This window comes from Sus scrofa, chromosome 13, assembly GCF_000003025.6.
Source record: "Sus scrofa isolate TJ Tabasco breed Duroc chromosome 13, Sscrofa11.1, whole genome shotgun sequence".
NCBI classification, from domain to species: domain Eukaryota; kingdom Metazoa; phylum Chordata; class Mammalia; order Artiodactyla; family Suidae; genus Sus; species Sus scrofa.
In genome coordinates, this window is record NC_010455.5 from 89,216,651 (window position 1) to 89,236,963 (window position 20,313).

Below are 20,313 nucleotides of genomic sequence, written 5' to 3' on the forward strand. Positions count from 1 at the left end.
ACAAATCCGACTAGGAACCATGGGGTTGCGGGTTCAATTCCTGGCCTTGCTCAGTGGGTTAAAGATCCGGCGTTGCCTTGAGCTGTGGCTCGGATCCCGCGTTGCTGTGGCCCTGGTGTAGGCCGGCGGCTGCAGCTCCTATTAGATCCCTAGCCTGGGAACCTCCATATGCCACGGGAGCGGCCCAAGAAATGGCAAAAAGACAAAAATAAATAAATAAATAAATTTAAAAAAATATATATAATTGTCACATTTAGAGTCAACTTATTTTCAAAAAAAGTGCCAAGATAATTCAATGAGGAAACATTGAATAGTCTTTTCAACAAATGGTGCTGGGACAATTTAAGATTCACATGCAAAAGAAAGAAGCTAGACCTCTACTTCTATACCACTCACAAACATTAACTCAAAATGGATTACAGAATTAAATTTAAGAACTAAAACTTTAAACTGCTTACAAGAAAATATGGGAGTAAATATTCCTGACATTGGGTTAGGCAATGGTTTCTTAAATGTGACATCAAAAGTACAAGCAAAAAAATAAAAATGAATAAATTTGACTATGTAGAAATGTAAAACTTTTGCTACAAAATGTACTACAAGAAAGTGAAAAGTAAGCCCACATAATGGGAATAGATAGACAGAAAGCTAGATAGATAAAGGAGTTGTATCCAGAATATATAAAGAATTCTTATAACTCAATAATAAACTCAGTTAAAAATGGATAAAGACATTTCTTCAAAGAAGATATTAAAATGGCCAATAAGCATATGAAAAATGCTCAACATCACTAGTCATTAGCAAGTCAAAACCACAACATGATACCACACCAAATCCACTAGAATAGCCATAATAAAAAAAAAAGATGATAACAAGTATTGGCTAAAAAATGAAGAAATCAGAATCCTTATACTAGTAGGAATGCAAAATGATACCCGCACTTTGGAAAACAGTCTGGAAGTTCTCGAAATGTTAAACACAGAGTCACCGTGTTATCTAGTAATTCTCTTCTTGGTATATATCCAGGAGAAGGAAAAATATATATTCACACAAAAACTCAGAAACAAATATTTACAGTAGCATTATTCATAGTAGCTAAAAAATACATACTACCCAAATGCCCATCAACATGTTTATCCATGAGATGGATAATTAAAATATGGTATAACCATGTAATGAAATATTATTTGGCAATAAAAATGAATGAAATGCTGATAGATGCTACGACATAGAAGAATCATGAAAACATTTTGCTAAGTGAAAGAAGCCAGTACAAAAGACCACATGTAGGCAAATCTCTATAGACAAATCTACAGAGACAGAAAGTATATTAGAAGTGGGCTGAGGAAAAGGGAGAGAATGAGCAGTGATTGCTGATGGGTATACATTTCTTTTTTGGGTGATGAAAATATTCTAAGCTCAGGTTGTGATACTTACACAACTCTCTGAATAAACCAAACACCATTTAATTGTACACTTTAAATGACTGAATTTCATGGTATGTGAGTTATATCTCAGTAAAGATTTTTTTTTTTAAAGCAATGTAACTAGTCACCAGCCCTCACTTGTGGAGTATGGTATTCCAGCTCTCAAGCAAAGAACAGGCTACTTTGAAGTTCGTATTTCAGCTCAGCGGAAATGAGGATGTGGGCCCTGCTCAGAGGGTTAAGGATCCAGCATTGCTGTGAGCTATAGTGTAGGCTGCAGATATGGCTCAGATCTGGCATTGATATGGCTGTGGCATAGGCTGGTAGTTGCAGCTCTGATGTGACCCCTAGCCCAGGAACTTCCATATACTGCAGGTAAGGCCCTAAAACTAAACAAAATAAAACAAAAATGGGCTGCTTTGGGCCTCCAAGGATAATATTTCTGGAAACTAAGTTTCCAGTTAGAAACAGACAGGACTGTGACCACTAGCAACAATTCTGGGTATGGATTTTGTGTGCCGTAAATTAAGGGCAAATTTTTAAGCAGTTAGTTAACTAGGTAGGCCCTATGTCCAGCCAGGTGTGGTATGTCTATTTCATGGACTGCCTGTGGGAACCGTTTGTGTCTTGGGCCAACAAGTTGCCCTCTGCTCTGGAATACATTTCCAGGTCAGTTGCTCTCACCATCAATTGTGTGTGTTCAAGGGAATGCAAACTGATTTCAGCATTATCTTAAACAAAACATAATTATGAAGGTAAGTGTCCTGCCAAAAAATTACATAATGCATTCCAAAGCTAACTAAAAATTCATTCGGACCAACCATGCATTTAGCATAGGTTTAAATGGCTAATGGTTATGTGTAGAGTATAGCTTTCCTTTTTTAATTTAAATCTTTCTTTTAAGAATCAGAAACTCTGCTAGTTTAAATTTCACAGGAAAAAATCAACAAATGGAAGTCTCAAACATTTGTCTCAATACAACATGTATGTCTGTCTACTACCTGCAAAGTTTTATAATCCAGAATATTTGAATACCTTGCTTTTCAAAGTTGGTCCACAACCTGGGCATCACCTGAGATCCACCCCAAACCACTGAGTCAGAATCTGCATTTTAACAAAATCCCCAGGGAATTCATGGTCACATTAAATCCAGAGACGACTTGATCCCATGAAGCTCTATGAAGAACAGCCACAGGAAAACTGGTCAGTGGATCACTATTAGTAATCTCAAGTAAGACAACATGCAAAAGTATATTGTAGCAAACTTGAAACATCTGTTTGATTCAGTGTGGTAAAAGCTATAAACTTTGTGTTTCTGTAAATATACATGAAACACAAGAAAGAAGACTGTGCTAATTGATTTTACTGAACCATGCTAGGGGGTGGGGCAGAAAGGAGTCAGTTCCTAAGGGAAGCTTGCCAGTTCTTGTTGTCCCTAGCCCTTCTTCCAGGCTACACTCTTTTGGCCCCAGAACCATACCCTGCAGAAGCCCCGCCTGGAAAACTAGGCTTACAGCAACATGTGGTTAAGGGTCACTGATGGCAGGAGTGTTCCTGGTTGAAAGATGGAAACCTCATTCATTCAGGTCCACTTCTCAATATGGAAAAGAGCAACTCAGACCTGGAAGCACCACTCTGTTTTTCCCTCCCCACGTAGGTGGAATTCAATATAGCCTTTATATTCCTTAAAGAGCTCCAACTCTTCTAAGCCTACAGGCTTTGAATAAGTGCAAACTCATCCATTGCACCTTCACCCCCACATTTCCACTTCCTGCAAAGGAAGTTTACAATACCCAGAAACCAGGCAGTCTTCCCAAGTGATTCAGTGGTCTCCATGCCATGGTGGGGGTGAGGGAAAAGATTCAAGACAGTTTCCCAAAGGGTGGCATTTAAAATGCTGATTCTTGGGTTCTACATTAAGATTCTGATTCAGGAGTCTGGGCTTGGGACCAAAAAATTCGCATTTTTAATAAGTGCCCCCAAGTGATTCTGATCCAGGCGGTCCAGGCCTACACTTAAAGACACAGTGATAGAATTGGTTTGAGAATGCAATACCACCTTTACAAACAAATCATCTTCTACAGCATTGATTTCATTTTTTCACCTGATTTTGTCAACTTCCTGTTTGGTTTCTATTCAGCATTTACTGAGCAACTATTGTTTGCAGAGAATTGTACCAGCAGCTGCTTTCCCAGTGTGTTTGGGCTGGATGGAAGACATTGGGAGAAAAGTGTAATCACATCAGTGAGCTATTTCTCAACTTCCCGGAAAAAATGACAAATTCACCTTTTCACATTTTGTGAAACAGATAAACCTAAACAACTGTATTACCCAACTACATTTACCATAATTTACTAAGCTTTAGGGTACCAGTCAGTATATGTCAGGGCCTTGCTGTGAGAAGGTCACTTTTGTAAGGAACTGCTATGGTTCAAATCCTACCTTCTCCATGTACATGATATGATCATAGACAAGTAATTTAACTTTTCTGTGCCTGTTTCCTCATCTGTAAAATAAGGCTATAGAACCCAGTTCATTGAATTAACCAGAGAATTAAATGAAACTAAGTGAGGCAGAGGACTCTAAGAATCTAATATACTGAGGATTTATTCTGTTTTTCGGTTAAGGCCTCAAAACCATTGTGAGAACACCAAGAAATGCCCCCAGAGGTTGATTTGGAATTCTAGGTGAAAAAAGTGGAATTAAACTTTATGTTTAACTCAAGCAACTCAGGTGAATTATCCTAACTAGACTGATGTGGAGTTCTTGTTTGTTTTGTAAGATTCCCTAACGCGATTTCTTTGGGATTTCTGTCCCAGTGATGCCACACTCCGCCCCCAAATCCCCCTCCACAAGCCTGGTTCATGTGGGACACGGAAGCCAGTGGTCCTAGGCAGGTGCCCCAGGGGATAAGGACCGGGACCAGGCGGGCTGGGGAGGTGGACCCGGAGCCCAGGCCCAGGGGTGGAAGGGTTTGGTGATGACCTGGGTCGCGCAGCCCAGGGGCCGCCTCTCCCCAGCCGCCCGCTCTTCTGGGAGGATACCAGCGGGCGCCGGGAGCGTGCGCGGCCACGTGACGGCCGCTATAAGAACTCTCCGGGCGGACGCTAGGCTCCAGCCGCGCCTCCTTGCTGGCAGCACTCCCTCTCGGCGCCTGGCTTCTCCAGTCACCAACCTGCGGCTGCGGCGGCCGCCGGCGCGCCCGGGAGCACCATGACAGGTACGCGCCGCGCGGCCCACCGCCGCAGCAGCCCCGGGACCGCGGGCTCCGCGCCCCGCGCGGCCCCTTCACCCCGGACGCCTGCCCCTCCGCCGCGGGGAGCTCCAGGCAGGACGGGGACCGCCGCAAAGTTGCAGGCTGGCCGCAGCCGGGTGTGTCGCTTCCTGCGTCGGCAGCTGCTCCGCACCGCAGGGGCCCGAGCGGCCGTCCAGACCTCGGGGCGCGCCAGGCAGCGCCTGGGCCCTCCGCCGCAGCCCCCGTTCCTGCTTCCGTCTCCTTGCCCTTCCTCCTGCGATCACCGTGAAGGGCGGGTGGAGCAGCTGCAGCGGGGTGCGTGGGGGTGGGGAGCTGGCTTCCTGGGGGCGCCGGTCCCGAGCTCCCGAGCGCACCGGGGTCCTGGGGCGCCGCCCCCACCGCCCGCGGGCAAGGACCCCTGGAAGGGGCGGTGCGAGAAGGGGACTCGGGCGGCCCCGGCTCGGCTCCTCTGCCGCCCGCCCCGGCGCTGGCCGCCACACCGAGCCTATTTTTAGGCCTTTGGGGCTGGGCTGCGGGAAGCCGGAGCCCGGCGAGCGCCCCCGCGAAGCCGACCCTGTGCGGTGGGAGGGCGTCGGCTCACTTGTTGCAAGGTTTCGCTTGGCGAATCTGCCCCCAAGGACCGGGGGGCCCCGAAGTAACTAGTCCTTCCCGTGCTCTTGAGGCTGATAGCGGGGTTATTGCAGCAGTTGAACTGCAGAAGGATTGCAGATGTATCTCAGAGTTCGGCCTTCTCTAAAAAGGTGAACTCCTACTCAGCTGTCATTAGTCTTTCCTGTTCCTTTGCTAGGTCTGGCGATTTAGCTTCTGCTTCTCAGCATTTGTCCTGCTTCATTTGGGCAATCATCCGCATCCCTGGTTCCTGAAATCTTTGAATCCTGCTTACCTTATTAAACTTTTCCCCATGATCTCCTGGAATCAGGACCATTTTTGTATTAAAACATCATTATGCCCCAGATTAAGTACCCTTGGGGCAGGCTGACTGATATGTTGCCATTTTGTGATGGGTTGAAGGAACAAGTACAGGCAGAGGTTGATGGGTATGTCAAGGGACTGATGACCCTGTCCTGAGCTTTCCTCGAGCCGGTGGCCCTCCAGTGTTGGGGAACACCAGTCTTTCTACAGCTCAGCGGAGAGTCCAGTGCTATGCGTGAAGATGGCCCTCATATCCGCAGCTGGGGGTGTGCTGGCCCACTTTGATAACCTCTCACTTCCCTTCACTTCTCAATGGAATTTCCACTGCTTCTAGCCTTCACTTTGGAAAATGGACAAAGAATGAGAAAACCTAAGACAGAGAGTGACTTCATGACAAAATGTCCCAACTCCTGTTTTGGGCAGTGGTACCCCAAATGAGCCCTACCAGAGCTTGATCCTCAGCATCCTGTTCATTTAGATCCTCTCAACTTGCTAACGTTAATGTTTGGAGATGGAGTGTGCCCTAGAATCATCCCAGGGAACGACTAGAGAAATCCTAAAGGCTGGGCTGGTGACCTGGGGAGGGTGGGGTTTGTCCAGGAGGAAGAATAAGCCATGTGTTTGCCTTCAGTTAACTGATTATTGGAGATTGAGTTTTGAGTGTGTGTGTGTGTGTAAGAGAGAGTTAGTTGGCAGGCCCCAGGGTACAGGGTAGGGAGTACTGCTTGCTTCTCCAAGGAGAAGGAGGCTGGCTTGCTAGAGCTTGTGAGGTGCTCCCTGAATCTATTTAACAGCAGTAAACCACTCTTTAGATAGAAGCATCAAGAAGGGAAGACCTCTTGGGGGAGGTGAGGTCTGAGAGAGGCTCAGAGTGACTCTTGAGAGGTGGTTGGGTGGCCATGAAGTCTTTGCTCCAGGTTGATAAAACAGTATAGAGAGCCTGAGGCTTGGCAGATACAAGCACCAGAATGAAGAATATAGCCTCTCCTTTCAGATGCTTTCATTGGAGGCTGTTGGCTGGATTTGTGCTTGGCTGAAAATACTGTCTATGGTACCTTAACAGGAGAAACAGAAAATGCAATTCTTGATCTCTTCATTATTGCCTGTTAATTGCCTGAGGTTCACCCTCTGGGTGTTAAACTACTGTTTAGTCTGAGAATTTAGCATGTCTGGACTCTAAAATGGGTTGAATTTTTATAGCTCAAACACCCTCTTGAAGGTTGCCAAAGATTTCCTGCTAAAGAATGATCTTGAGCCATTCTTAAAATGGGCATTGGGGCTCTCCCTCACCACTCCACCCTCAAGAGGTTGCTCTTCTATTAATGGAGCAAGTGGCTCTAAAAGAGCTGATTTTGCCAAATTCCTGGTTGAAAAGGGTCCTGGAGTGGAGTTTTCTAGGTAGAATAATGTAACGAATGTGTTTTGTTTTGTTTTTTTCCTCCTTGTATTAAGATCAGGCCTTTGTGACACTGACCACAAATGATGCCTATGCCAAAGGAGCTCTGGTCCTGGGCTCATCCCTGAAACAGCACAGGACCTCCAGGAGGCTGGTTGTGCTCATCACCCCACAGGTCTCGGACTCCATGAGGTGAGGACCTCACTGCCTGGCTGTTGGTGGGACTCTAACATCCCTCTCCCTTGTTTCTGGATTCAGCAAGCATGGAGGCCATATCCTTTCCAGCAGTTAAGGGCCTGTGGAGAAAGATGAGAGTTGCTGAGTAAAAGATTCCTGGGTCTGAAACCTCTTCCTGGCTCTTGGGAGATGTTCCCACCAAGCTCTCTCTGAGAGGCAGTGGTCTGGCCCATGTGCTTACTGATTCCACCCAGGAGTGGTGCTCTGCTATAGGCACGTCCTCTCCAGGTGATCCTAGTGAGTGTCTCAGTTGGGCCATTCTCTTTCTGTCCTCCCCCTTCACTTGCATGCCTTTCCTTAAACAGCAGTAGAGCCTGCTTTGTTCCTATTTCCAACCAGGGAAACCTCCCATGACTTTGAAAGTAGCAGTTTTTTCCACTACTGTTGAGATAGTAACCTAAAGATCTTTATTTACAATTTAATAGACTAGAATATTTGCCAAAGGGCTCTCTGAATTAGGGGTCCTGCCTGGAGAACACCGCAGGGGGCACCAGCTGCTCCTTGATTGGATTAGTTCATGTTCATTTGTTGGAATTAAATTTTGAAGAATCTGAATGAACTGCCTCGATTCTAATACTAACTTATTTAAAAATATTTGAGCACACTAGCAGCTCTGTATTGTGTTTTTTGTGTTCTATCCCTTTTGAAATAAAAAATGACCTTTTTGTGACTTTTAAAAAAAATGTAAACACATGCCAAGGACCTCTGAAAAAAGAGGCATTATATATATACATGTAGCTGTATCTCACACTAACAACCTTGTTCCTAAAGGGTTATTTGGGAAAATACTCCCCCCCCAAAAAAAGTCTCTTCATGTGTAGGTGCTAGTCTATAATCTCTTTAGTGACGATTGTGTAAGAAGGCAGATGTAGTCTTAGAAACCAACCCCCCTTTACTGTAGTAAATAGTACCACTAATGATTTCTTTCAAAAAGATCAAGTTTACTGTGTAAACTGGAACATATTTTTATGTAGCTTTGGAGACAGATAATATCAGTTTTATTATTCAGGCTTGATAACTGTTTTAAACTTTCGATGATTATCTGTCTTTATCATACGTTTTCCTTGTGATGAGTTTAGTGTCTTCTCTAAGTACACTCCACTTACCTCACCTCAGGCTTGCTTTCTAAAATACGTCTTTAGTTAATTCTGGGCATGGAGAAGTATTGTACCTCACAAACTAAAGTGAGTCTCTCATTATGTCAGGAGTGCTAAGCACCTAATAAATGCTAGTTATATTCAGTGCTAAAAAATGGAAACCAAATAATTGAGTTATTTAACTTCTTTTAGGACACACAGCTTCAGAAAGTTCTCTATCAACTGCTTTAGCAAAAATTGTTATAGGCTTCATGGAAGATATTATATGTACTTAACTCAGCATTATTTGTAAAAGTATTCAGAGGTTAACAAGAAATGGTTTCTAATAAAATATTGTTAAAGACATAGGCTGTTGCGAAGATGTATTATCAAAATCAGTCACATTTTTTACAAGCTATTTCACAATTTTCCTGATATTCAGTGGTGCAATATAACTTTGAAAATTTCTTCTATGATAATGTTTTAAGACTAGTTCATCCTCCCCATAAACAGTCATGTTATTTTAGTGAAGTTAACTGCACATGCAAATTAATACAGTTTGTCCTGAAATAAATTAGGACATATTTAAGAGATTGTAATATACAAAAAAAAAAAAAAAAAAAAAAAACCACAGATTGCTCTAGTAATCGCTAGGCTAATAAGAATGCAGTCTCACTTTCAATGGGTCACTTGTTCTGAAGAGACACTGAGAGCTGCTTTCTGGATTCTATTTTGACAGGAAAACTTTAGAGACGGTCTTTGATGAAGTCATCGTGGTAGATGTCTTGGACAGTGGTGATTCTGCTCATCTAACCTTAATGAAGAGGCCTGAGTTGGGTGTTACGTTAACTAAACTCCACTGCTGGTCACTTACACAGTACTCAAAATGTGTATTCATGGATGCAGATACTCTGGTGAGTATGGCTTTGATGGCTAGAAAGATGGATATAGTAACGAGACCAGTTAGGTATTTGAAGAATGCTGTCAAGACTCAACAGTAAAGTTTAGATAAAACCACTGTTGTAAAAAGTGTCAGGTGTTGAAGGAGAGTAGGAGCAGCCTGCCTCACAGCTGTCATCTGCGCAGTTAAGACCAGCAACAGATTGCGTCTTTTGTGGTGGATAACTTAAGGAGAACTTAAGAAGGGTGTGCTGCAGCAGAACAGTTCTGAAATGCTTTCCCTTCTCCCTACCCCGCCCCCTTGCCCTTGAATCAGGTCCTAGCAAATATTGATGATCTTTTTGAGAGAGAAGAATTGTCGGCGGCACCAGACCCAGGGTGGCCTGACTGCTTCAATTCTGGAGTCTTTGTTTATCAGCCTTCAGTTGAAACATACAATCAGCTGTTGCACCTTGCTTCTGAGCAAGGTAGTTTTGATGGTATGTATCTGTTTTCTTTCTATCTGATAAGCTGCTAATAATTTCCAGGGGCTGCCCTTCTCAGGGAGTTGCTATGGTTCCTTGTGCCTGGGAGACAGTGATGCGTGAGATATGGCAAGCAGTTTAAGTTGTGTTGTTCTTGGAAATAGTGCTGTGTGTTTGTGTGTGTACTTGCATCTTTTTCCTGTAGGTACATAGGATGTTTTACAGACTTGCCTTTCATTGGCCTTCCTATGTCCAAATTAGAGTATAATGAATGAACTATGATTACTCAGGAATTCAAAAGAATTAGACAAATCAAAAACTTCAACAATTGTCTTTAAATCTGAGTAAATGTAAGTACAAAAGATAACAGGAGGAACAAGCAATGTCTCCATGGAAATGTTAGAAATAAACTTAGTCTCCCATTCTCTCAGGAGGCATTTAAAAGTAGAAAGACTACATGAATAATCTTTGTCACCAAATTTTCGTTCTCTAAAAGACTCTGCATCACAGAGAGTGGTATCTCTAAGGCCAAAGAGGAGAACATTAGCAAAGTCACCATCCATTTTCCATAATGCATAAGTGTGTTAATAGCTGTACGTTAATACAGAAAAGTTCTGACTATTTGTGATTTAGCACCTCACATCCTCTGGAGAATTTTGGTTAAATTAATTAATAAGTGTGCTTCTATTTTAGGCCAGTCTCTAAAATAATACAAAGCTTTTCTTTTTAAAACAACAACAGCAAACTACACACAAGACAAAACTAGTGTTAGTATGCAAAAGCAGCTCTTTTAAAAATTAATGTTGATGGGTCTTTTGAATCAAAAAAACCCAAAAACCAAAAAACAAACAAAACCCCAGCTCTATCTAGGAAGAAGAATTTGCACTAAGAAGACATCCTCTTGGAGTTCCCATCATGGCTCAGTGGAAACTAATCCAACTAGGAACCATGAGGTTGCAGGTTCGATCCCTGGCCTCGCTGAGTGGGTTAAGGATCTGGCGTTGCTGTGAGCTGTGATGTAGGTCACAGACATGGCTGGGATCTGGCGTTGGCTGTGGCTGTGGTATAGGCCATCAGCTATAGCTTCAATTTGACCCCTAGCCTGGGACCCTCCGTATGCTGCGGGTGTGGCCCTAAAAAGAAAAAAGGGGGGAAAAAAAAAAGACACTCTCTTAGCAGTAACACTATCAGATACTGGACCTTGTGGCAGAAGCCCAGGTTAGGAACATGGGGATGGGCCAGAGCCCTGAACAGTGTAAAGAGAATCCAGTTTCTAATCTAGAAGAGTATTAGATTTATTGTTGTGAGGTGAGCTTTTGGATACCAAACAGGTAGTATGTCATGGTAAATCACCCAGGTCACAATTTCAGAATATAAAATGGATTAACTGGTAGAGACCAATCTGAATCATCTCCCTTGTTCTAGAATCAAGAGGTGTTAGAGGAGTTGATGAATTCATTGTTATGAAGTAAGAATGTATGGAAAAGTGCTCAACTAGAAAGCTCTTTCTGCTTTTTCAGCCAGAATCTGAAACCACCAGGAGTTTCTCTGTGTATCTGCTGGCATATTCATTATTCAGCAGCAGGGTTTCCAGGAGCTGGCCTTTCTGTAAGGGATTCCACTTACTGGCTTATTGGTGGCGAAGGATTAAATTTTTTCTGTTCATAGAAATGCTTAATTGAAGGAGTTGAAAATTCAACTATACGATAGGAACGTAAAGTTATTCTCAGTGTATTGTTTAAATTCAACTGAAGCATAAAGCAGAAGCTCTTAAATGAAAGGTTGTTTCACTTGATGTTACAGATGAACTTTACTTACTCATCAAAGGAGGCTCGCCCCATACGATGGCAGCCTATTCCCCTATGAGGAATTTACTGTCTGTTGAATCCATATTTGAATAATGTAAAGACTTGTTGAACTTAACACTTGATGAAATATTTCTTTATGGGCAACAGCCTTTTCTAATGCTTTGCTTCAGATTCTCAAGGCAGTACCCAGTTTTGTTTAGATGCCACACTGTAGGCACCGAGACAGACACTTTCAGATATTCCCTTTCGCCTTACCACACATTTTCTTATATCCTCAGGTATCTTTCCCACCCCGACCCGCAGCCGCTCCCAAGCCGCCCATCCCCCAGTTTTACTGAACAGGGGTCTTAAGTCCCGGAATATTTAGACTATTAAAGAAAACCTGTTTGCAGATGACTATATCTCAAGCCCTTAGAAGTCCTGCTTAATCTCTTGCATACATTCAGCAAGAACTGATGGGGCTTGGTGTCCACTGACAAGCCACACAGGCCGCTGATGGCTGAGCCTTTGCAGCTGCTTCCACAGCCCTTCTAATGCGAAAGAATGTGGCTGTCAGGCTCCTAATCATCAGCACTCTAATCACACCCCACCCTTGCCTCTGGCCAAGAGAGTAATCCTAATATGGCAAATCGTGTTCCTGCCTTGACGTCTCTTTTCTTCCCCAATATCTAGAGCGAGCATTCAAATTTAGGACTAGTGACTTCATACCTAATTCATGGCTGGCATTTCATTTCCCACCATGAAGTGCCAAACTTCCTATACTGTTAATGTTTGCAAACTGTCTTGGCACTTACTTCATAACTGAAGTTACATGTTTCCTGAACAGTTAGTTGTACAATAGCTGTTGTGAAATACACATACACTAACTTTTTTATAGACTGACCAGATAAGGTCAAATTCAGGACTTAACAGTGAGAAAGGAAGAGGAAGGTCATGATTGCATAGATACTAATCAGGACTTTTGTCTCCACATAACTCATGTACAACAAAGCTGATGCCCTTAACTCTTCATTTGAATAAATCAATCGGAATGTAGGTTGAGATTTATTTCCTTTTATGCCATGACTCCAAAGTATCCTAAATTAAGAATGCTTGTACAGTTGAGAACAAGAGCTCAGTGCTTGAAAATTGCTGTCTATTAAATTTTGTCTCTATATGTTAGTTTCAAAAACAAAACCTAAGTAAAAAATAGAGAGATTCATATTTTCCAAATTGAAGTAACTACTTAAAAAAAAAATCTTGGGATTCATCACCATAACCTAAATACTCTAAACTTTTTTTTTTTTTTTGAAGTAGTGAAATTTTGACCTATAGTGAATTTTAAGAAAAAATAGAAGAAAGTTGGTGATAGAATATTAGGTATGTTTTTCTTTTAGTAGAATCTAATATTTGCTGCGAGGCCATTAAAACTGTGTGTTCTAATTCTAAGAGGTCAGTGAGACCCTTAAACTGAAGATCTTTTTTCCTGCAAGAAAATCAAGAGAGTTCAATAAAGTTTTAAAATAATTTCTAGCAGAAAAGATTTGGTGCTAAGTTCTATTAAAGTGTATTGACAGCAATGCTCCCTTTCCTAATCTTTGTTATTAGTTAGGCTTCAGACTGAACTTGCCCGAAAAAGGAATGAAGGAGAGAGGTATTCTCAGATAGTACTTGTCTTATTCAAACGAAATAAGTTCAGCAGTTCAGGTGTCCCTCACCTGGTTCCCTGACTTGTTAGGATCCACTCTGACAGCTGCCCAAACACTATGCTTTCTCCAGCTGCCCAAACACTAGGCTGCTTGTGGCCCTTAGACTGTTTTATCAATTGCTTTGAAAATTATTCTGTTACCTTGCATTAACATCATCTTGAATAAGATGAAAGTAAAAGTCGTAATGTGTAATGGCAAAATTAATGTGTACACACAGGTTTTTATCTTAAGACCTGTTTTTAATCTCATTGTGCCCATGAGTTTTTTTGGGTTTTTTTGGTTTTTTTTTAACTTAGCCATCTATCTGTTTCTATCCTTGTAACCAGCAGAGATCATGAACCCTGTGAGAAAAAGAGAAGGGGGAAGGACTAACGTGTTACATGGGTACAGGCTCTTAGGCTGGCCATTTTACTTTTTCACTTATTTCTCAGCGGTTCTGTGAAGTAGTCATTCATTCATTCAACTCATTAATGAATTAATTTAACAGATATTTACTGAAGCCCTGCTATGTAGTTAGTACTGGGCACCACAGTTTGCCCAGTGTCCCTGAGCTGGTAGCCGAGCCAGGTCTGAACCAGTCTTTCTTGACACTGCAGCTGGGTTGTGTGAGGATAGTTTTCTCTCTTCTCTCACAATTATCCCACACTGCATGCAACATTCACAAAAATGTATCCTGAGAACAATAACAGGATAGAGGAAAATCTCTATGACCCTGGCTTTATTAGAGATTAATTACTTAAAATGCATCTCCCTGAGTAGAGAGAGCAGCTGATATGGTCCTCATTTTAGAGATGAAGACACAGAGGCTTAAGCCTTCTATCTCTACAGCTGCTGTTCTTCCTCTCTGAACCATAAGATCTAGAAATATTTTGTCTTTTTATATTTTTTATAGTTAAAATATTGGATGCATTTTATTTTATTAATGAAGTAGAGTTGATTTACAATATTATGTAAGTTTCTGGTGTATAACAGTGATTCACAATTTTTTTAAAGGCTGTACTCACTTATAGTTATTATAAAATATTGGCAGTATTCCCTATGCTATGCAGTATATCCTTGTAGCTTTTTTATACGTAGTTTGTACCTCATAATCCCTTATCCCTCTCTTGTTCCTCCCCCTCCCTTCTTCCCAATAGCAGCCACTAGTTTGTTCTCTATATTTGTGAGTTACTTTGTCTTTTTAAATCAGCAGCAAAGTTGATAGTCTTGTATTATTTTGTGGGTCTGGGAGTATTCTTGGAAATGATTATTCTTGCCTACATTTCTATAATACATTCCTGTAGTATTTTTAAAAAACCATTTGAGGGAGTTCCTGCTATGGCTCAGTGAAAACGAATCTGACTAGGAACCATGAGGTTGTAGGTTCGATCCCTGGTCTTGGTCAGTGGTAAGGATCTGGCATTGCCATGAGCTGTGGTGTAGGTTGCAGCGGCTCGGATCTGTTATTGCTATGGCTCTGGTGTACGCTGGCAGCAATAGCTCTGATTAGACCCCTAGCCTGGGAACCTCCATACGCCGTGCATGCGGCCTGAGAAAGACAAAAAGACAAAAAATAAAATCTTTTTTTTTCCGAGGGTGAGAAACAAAAGCTGTAACATGAAATGGTAAAATAAATAAGTTGTTCTTGGCTTAAATGGATTGAGGCCAATGATGCTGGGACTAGAACTCTGGGTTCATGGATTTCCATGAGCTACCTGGGGTTAATCCGATGATCCTGAGTAAACCTCATGGAAATATCCCCAAAAGCTGGGCCATTCACAAACCTTGGCATGCTCACTATAGGAAGTCAGTGTTAAGGAGTGAGTCATGTTTTCATTTCAGCACTTGTCTATACCCTCTTATAGTAGTAAGCATATTTTGCTTTAAATTATTTGCTTGTTATATGGTCCTCTGCCCCCTTATCAGATTGAGAGCTGGAACCCATCTTATTCATCACCCACTGATGCCTGTACCCAGTTTATATGACCTCAGATATTTTCTGTAGAAATGACCTTTATGAGAGATCTGTTTTCTGATACAGTAAAATAAGAGTCATTCTCTAAAAGACTCAGGTCAGTCTCCCAAAGCAATAGAAATTAGAGCAAAAATAAACCCATGGGACCTAATCAAACTGAAAAGCTTTTGCACAGCAAAGGAAACCAAAAAGAAAACAAAAAGACAACTTTCAGAATGGGAGAAAATAGTTTCAAATGATGCAACCAACAAGGGCTTAATCTCTAGAATATATAAACAACTTATACAACCCAACAGGAAAAAAGCCAATCAATCAATGGAAAAATGGGCAAAAGACCTGAATAGACATTTCTCCAAAGAAGATATACAGATGGCCAGCAAACACATGAAAAAATGCTCAACATCACTGATTATAAGAGAAATGCAAAACCAAATTTTATTTATTTTTTTTATTTTCCCACTGTACAGCAAGGGGATCAAGTTACCCTTACATGTATAAAACATTACAATTACATTTTTTTCCCCACCCTTTGTTCTGTTGCAACATGAGTATCTAGACAAAGTTCTCAGTGCTATTCAGCAGGATCTCCTTGTAAATCTATTCTAAGTTGTGTCTGATAAACCTAAGCTCCCGATCCCTCCCACTCCTTCCCCCTCCCATCAGGCAGCCACAAGTCTTTAATATGTAAGCAGATCACCTGGGGATTCAGTTGTGGGTTCTCACGCTGTAGCTCTGCTTTTGCATTTCCATTGAGCTCTCAGGTGATGCCCCTTGCTTCTGGAAACCTGAATTTTGCTTGAGTAGCATGGTCCTGGGGGAACTTTCCTTGTGGCTGAGCTACTAGGGTTCATGTTTAAACCAACATTGACCTGCCTTCCCTGCTATCCACAGTAAGCAAGCCAGCTGCCCAACAAACTATGGAAAAGCACACACACTACATAAGCATTGGACAAGTGCCCAGATTTAAAAGACAGCACTCCATTTCTGTCTCATAAAATAATGGGCCCAGTTTCTGAAAAATGCTGTGCTATGTCCACGTTTACCAGGTTCATGACTCTGGTCAAAAGACCTGGAAAGTACCGAATGCTTGAAAGGTTATCACTAGCACTTGACCAGCCTGGGGCAAGGAAGATAGGGAACCTGGTTATTTGCTTTTGGTTGCAAAACATGGACCATGTGTCTCTTATTCCATTTCCTTTATCTCACCTGTGTTGCCACACCCTGGCCTGCTGGATCACAGCTGCTGGCAGGTCTGCTAATCATGCTTGTGGTTTCTAAGATGATTGAGATTAAAAATGTCATCACCTGTCAAAATAAATAAAGTTGCCTCCAGAAGTCTGAATGTACTGGACAGAAGTCATAGGGTTTTTGTAGTGAAAATTCAGCAGTCTTCATGGCATCCTTGTATGTTTTGTAGCACAGACATGCTTAGATTTGCATTCTGCTTTCAATTGTGCTCTAATTTAAGGATTTCTAAAAGAGGATATTATAGCACCACACATAGATTTTTCTGGTAAAACTAAAACATTTGCCTGACCTTGAGGTGTGGAATTGTTGGAAAAAAATGGTTAGAATGTTGAATTTAAAATTTGTTTATGAAGGCCCAAGCATCTAGGTGGTATTTAATCGTATTTTTAATCCACAATTTTTGGCTAAAAGGTGACCCTTCATAGTCACATAATGACGTCAGTGGCCATAGAAGATTCATGGTCTATATGGACTGTCCACTCCAGAGGAGTGTTTAAGGACTTGCCAATGGAATGGGTACCCTTGATGCACACGTCAGCTGCTCTGCCTCTTCCACTTCTTGCTTGTTTCCTGTTCTACCGGTGCTTCTCCGCCCTGCTGTGGCGCACGAGAGAGGAGTGGCAGCATTTGTAGGGTACCTGAGGGTGAATGGAAGCGGCCTTTTGTGGCCAGAGGCAGCCGGCCAGGGGCTCTGAGGGATCAACAGCTCTGGCTCCTGTTTCCCAGACTCACCCGTCAGACTGGGAAGTTCTCCTTTACAGCTGCTATTCCGACCTTCATGGGATTAGATTTCTTCAGTGCATGTAGTTGTCATTTTAAGCTCAAGTGTTTAAAAAAGATTTTTAAAATCAACTATACTTCATTTAAATAAATAAAATAAAGCTGAAGGTCTTTAAATGTGGCATTAAAAAAAACAAGTAGTAAAAAACTACATAGTGTGATACCCAGTTTTGCAAAGTTCAAAAAGAAGTGAAAATACATGCATTGTCTGGAGATACATACATACATGATGACGGAAAGCAAGATAATTACAAAGAAAATCCATGGTACGTAGTTACCTCTTGGGGGGTAGGCAGTGAGATTGGCTTGGGGAACCCACACAGAGAATTTAAACAGTCTTGGTAATGTTTGAGTTTTTAAATGGGTACTGGGTATATTATTTAGTTTTATTATTAGTATATTTTATAATCTACACATATGTGTTTTTGATAATGTTTCATAATGAAAATAAATTAACAAGTTAAAACTGGAAAGAAAAAGCCTTTGTACAGTTCTCATTCCTGCCCCTAATTATATTGTTAATATTTTAGAATTACAAAAAATAATATAACAATATTAAGGGAAATTTGGGGGGGACCATCTCTGACACCCCGTCCACTTAACACAGTTACTGTTTTTTGATTTATTTTCTTCTGGTAGGAATGTTTATGTTCTTAGTTATATTCATGATGTACGTCATTGTATATCTTTATATTACACAGTGGACTGATGATCTTTATAACCACCAGTCTTAATGGCTGAATAATGAATATTCAGTGAGTGATTTGTATCACAGTGTACTAACCATTCCTCCATGGTACAGTATTCAAGTTGTTTCAGCTTTTTCTGCTGCTAACAAACATCTTCAAGGTTCTTGTGTCCATTCTACAAATAACTTGCCTGCGTGTAAGGCATTTCACACTGTGCTATAATTACAGTGGTAAACAAAAAGAGCCATAATCTCTGTCCTTGTGGAATTTAGACTCTAATGCTAACAGTTCCTGGTGGTATTTTACGTTTTAGCCACATTAATCCTTTAGACTTAAATTTTTTTTTTTAATTTTGAGACAATTATAGATGTTACATGCAGTTATAAAAACAACAACAAAACAGTATAGAGTAGTCTCATATACGCTTCACCCAGTTTTCCCTGATGGTAACATCTTGTATAACTTTAATTCCACAACAGGAATTGATACAGTGAGGCAGTCCACCAATCTTATTCAGACTTGACCAGTTTTGCATGTATGCATTGGTATGGGTACATGTGTATATGTTTTCTATGCAGTTTTATCAAATATGTAGATCAGTGTAACCACCACCACCATCAGAGTACAGACCAGTTCCATCACATGAGTTCCTCTTGTTCCCTTTTGAAGCCACCACCACCCTTCTCCCTCCCCCGCCCTGCCCCGCCCCACCGCAAACCTTGGCCATCATGGGATCTGTTCTCTGTCTTTATGATTTTGTCATATGAAGGATGGCACATAAATGGAGTCATACAGTATGCAACCTTGTGGGACAGGAGTTTTTCCCTCAGCATAATTCAGAGATCTGTGTAAGTTGCTGCAGTATCAATCGTTTATTCCTTTTTATTGCTGAGTAATATTCAATTGTGTGAAGGTATCACATTCATATACCTGTGGAAGGAAACTTGGATTTTTTCCAGTTTTGCATTATTACAAATAAAGCTGCAATGAATAGTTCCTGAACCTATATTTGATGTTTATGTGTAAAAAGAAATTTTGTAAGACTTTAGGCCTCTGTACCTTAACCGTCAGTTTCTATGATTTGGGGTATCTTCATAGAATCCAAAATAAGCCTTTGATGAATGGTGTGGTGTTTTGGCTTTAATATTTTGTGTCTCAAAATGCATTAGTCTATATAGATAAAATCTTCTCTATAGCTAGAGGATCATATAACAAATAAAGCATGTCCTGATGCCATCTTTATTGTCCTTTAGAGCTTTCTTTTTTTTTTTTTTTTTTTTTTTCATTTTTGGCTGCCCCACAGCATATGGAGCGCCCAGGCCAGGGATCAGATCCAAGCTTCAGTCTCGACTGAAGCTGCAGCAACGCTAGATCCTTAACCCACTGTGCCAGGCCAGGGATCAAACCCACGTCCCAGTGCTCTCAAGATGCTGCCAATCCCTTCGGGCCACAGTGGGAGCTCCTGTCCTTTAGAACTTTCAAAGGTGAAACCTTGACTCTATGTTGAGCTGTTTGTCCCTTGAGGAGTGGGGACCTGTCAGAGCCTCTCTACGAAAAGGTTGCCCCATGGACATTTGTTCAGTGAACACCTTTGATCCAGAGAGTTGATCAGGGTATTTAGAAAGGATGAGATACACAGAGGATAGGTAAGGTACATATGGACTTTAAACCTAATGCCCCAAACTTAATACTTATTTAGTTCCAAATATTAAATACATCTCCATCTTTTAAAAGTCTCTTTCAAAACTAAGAAAAATGGATAATAATGACAGCTGCTACATGTTTATTTAAAATTTTTTTTTTAATTATAGTTGATTTACAGTGTTGTGTCAATTTTGCTCTGTATTTAGAAAGGAAACTAGGTGTCAGTCAAGGCAGACCAAGAAGGGAAGTAACTGCCGTGTACCAGCCTCGCACTTTCAAAGGGCAGGATTCTCCTTGACTATCACCCGCCCCCACCCATGCCCATATGCACACATATGCACACCCACACACCCAAGCTGCTGTTCTGCCGCATGGGAGAATCTGGTCCTGTGTGTGTTTTCTGAAATCTCAAGAGCCTAAGATAGGAAGCACATGGACTCCGATGGTGGGAGGTGTTTTGCGGTGGCTTAGTGACCTATCTGGTTACCTATGTGCTTGTGATTTAGGCCACATACTTAGCTATTTAGATTTTTATTCTTTTTATTGCTTTTGAATGAATGGCCATGGTCCTCACTCTCCAAGGAAAGTGTGAGGGAGTGAAATCCAGGAACCCCAAGGTCTCAGCAAGCACTGTGCTGTGTGGTTGTGGCTGATGTTGGCCCTGTGAGAACCAACCTCCACCTGCCCAGAGGTGTGGCCAGGGCAGGAGGGCAGTGTGGCCTTCTCTCCATGAGCCTTATGTCAGTGTTGGGGGCTCCAGAATCAATTCCATTTTCCCAGTTTGCTCTCTTCTGCTTTTGACTTCTTTTTCTGTTCCATTGCTCTTAACAGAAA

The 20,313-nt window shown here is 41.6% G+C and overlaps 1 protein-coding gene across 4 annotated transcripts in view; it reads left to right on the top strand.

Annotated features, from left to right (window-relative positions):
* GYG1 (glycogenin 1) overlaps positions 4,436–20,313 on the top strand; it is a 38,484-nt gene continuing 22,606 nt past the window's right edge. Inside the window, exons 1-4 of one of the 4 annotated variants that reach the window (XM_021069597.1) lie at positions 4,436–4,647; positions 7,048–7,183; positions 9,044–9,218; positions 9,521–9,683. In XM_021069597.1, coding sequence (XP_020925256.1) covers positions 4,641–4,647; positions 7,048–7,183; positions 9,044–9,218; positions 9,521–9,683 — 481 coding nt within the window. In that variant the 5' untranslated portion in view covers positions 4,436–4,640. The remainder of the gene's footprint in view (positions 4,648–7,047; positions 7,184–9,043; positions 9,219–9,520; positions 9,684–20,313) is intronic. The other 3 variants (XM_021069595.1, XM_021069598.1, XM_021069599.1) reach the window with 3 other exon arrangements.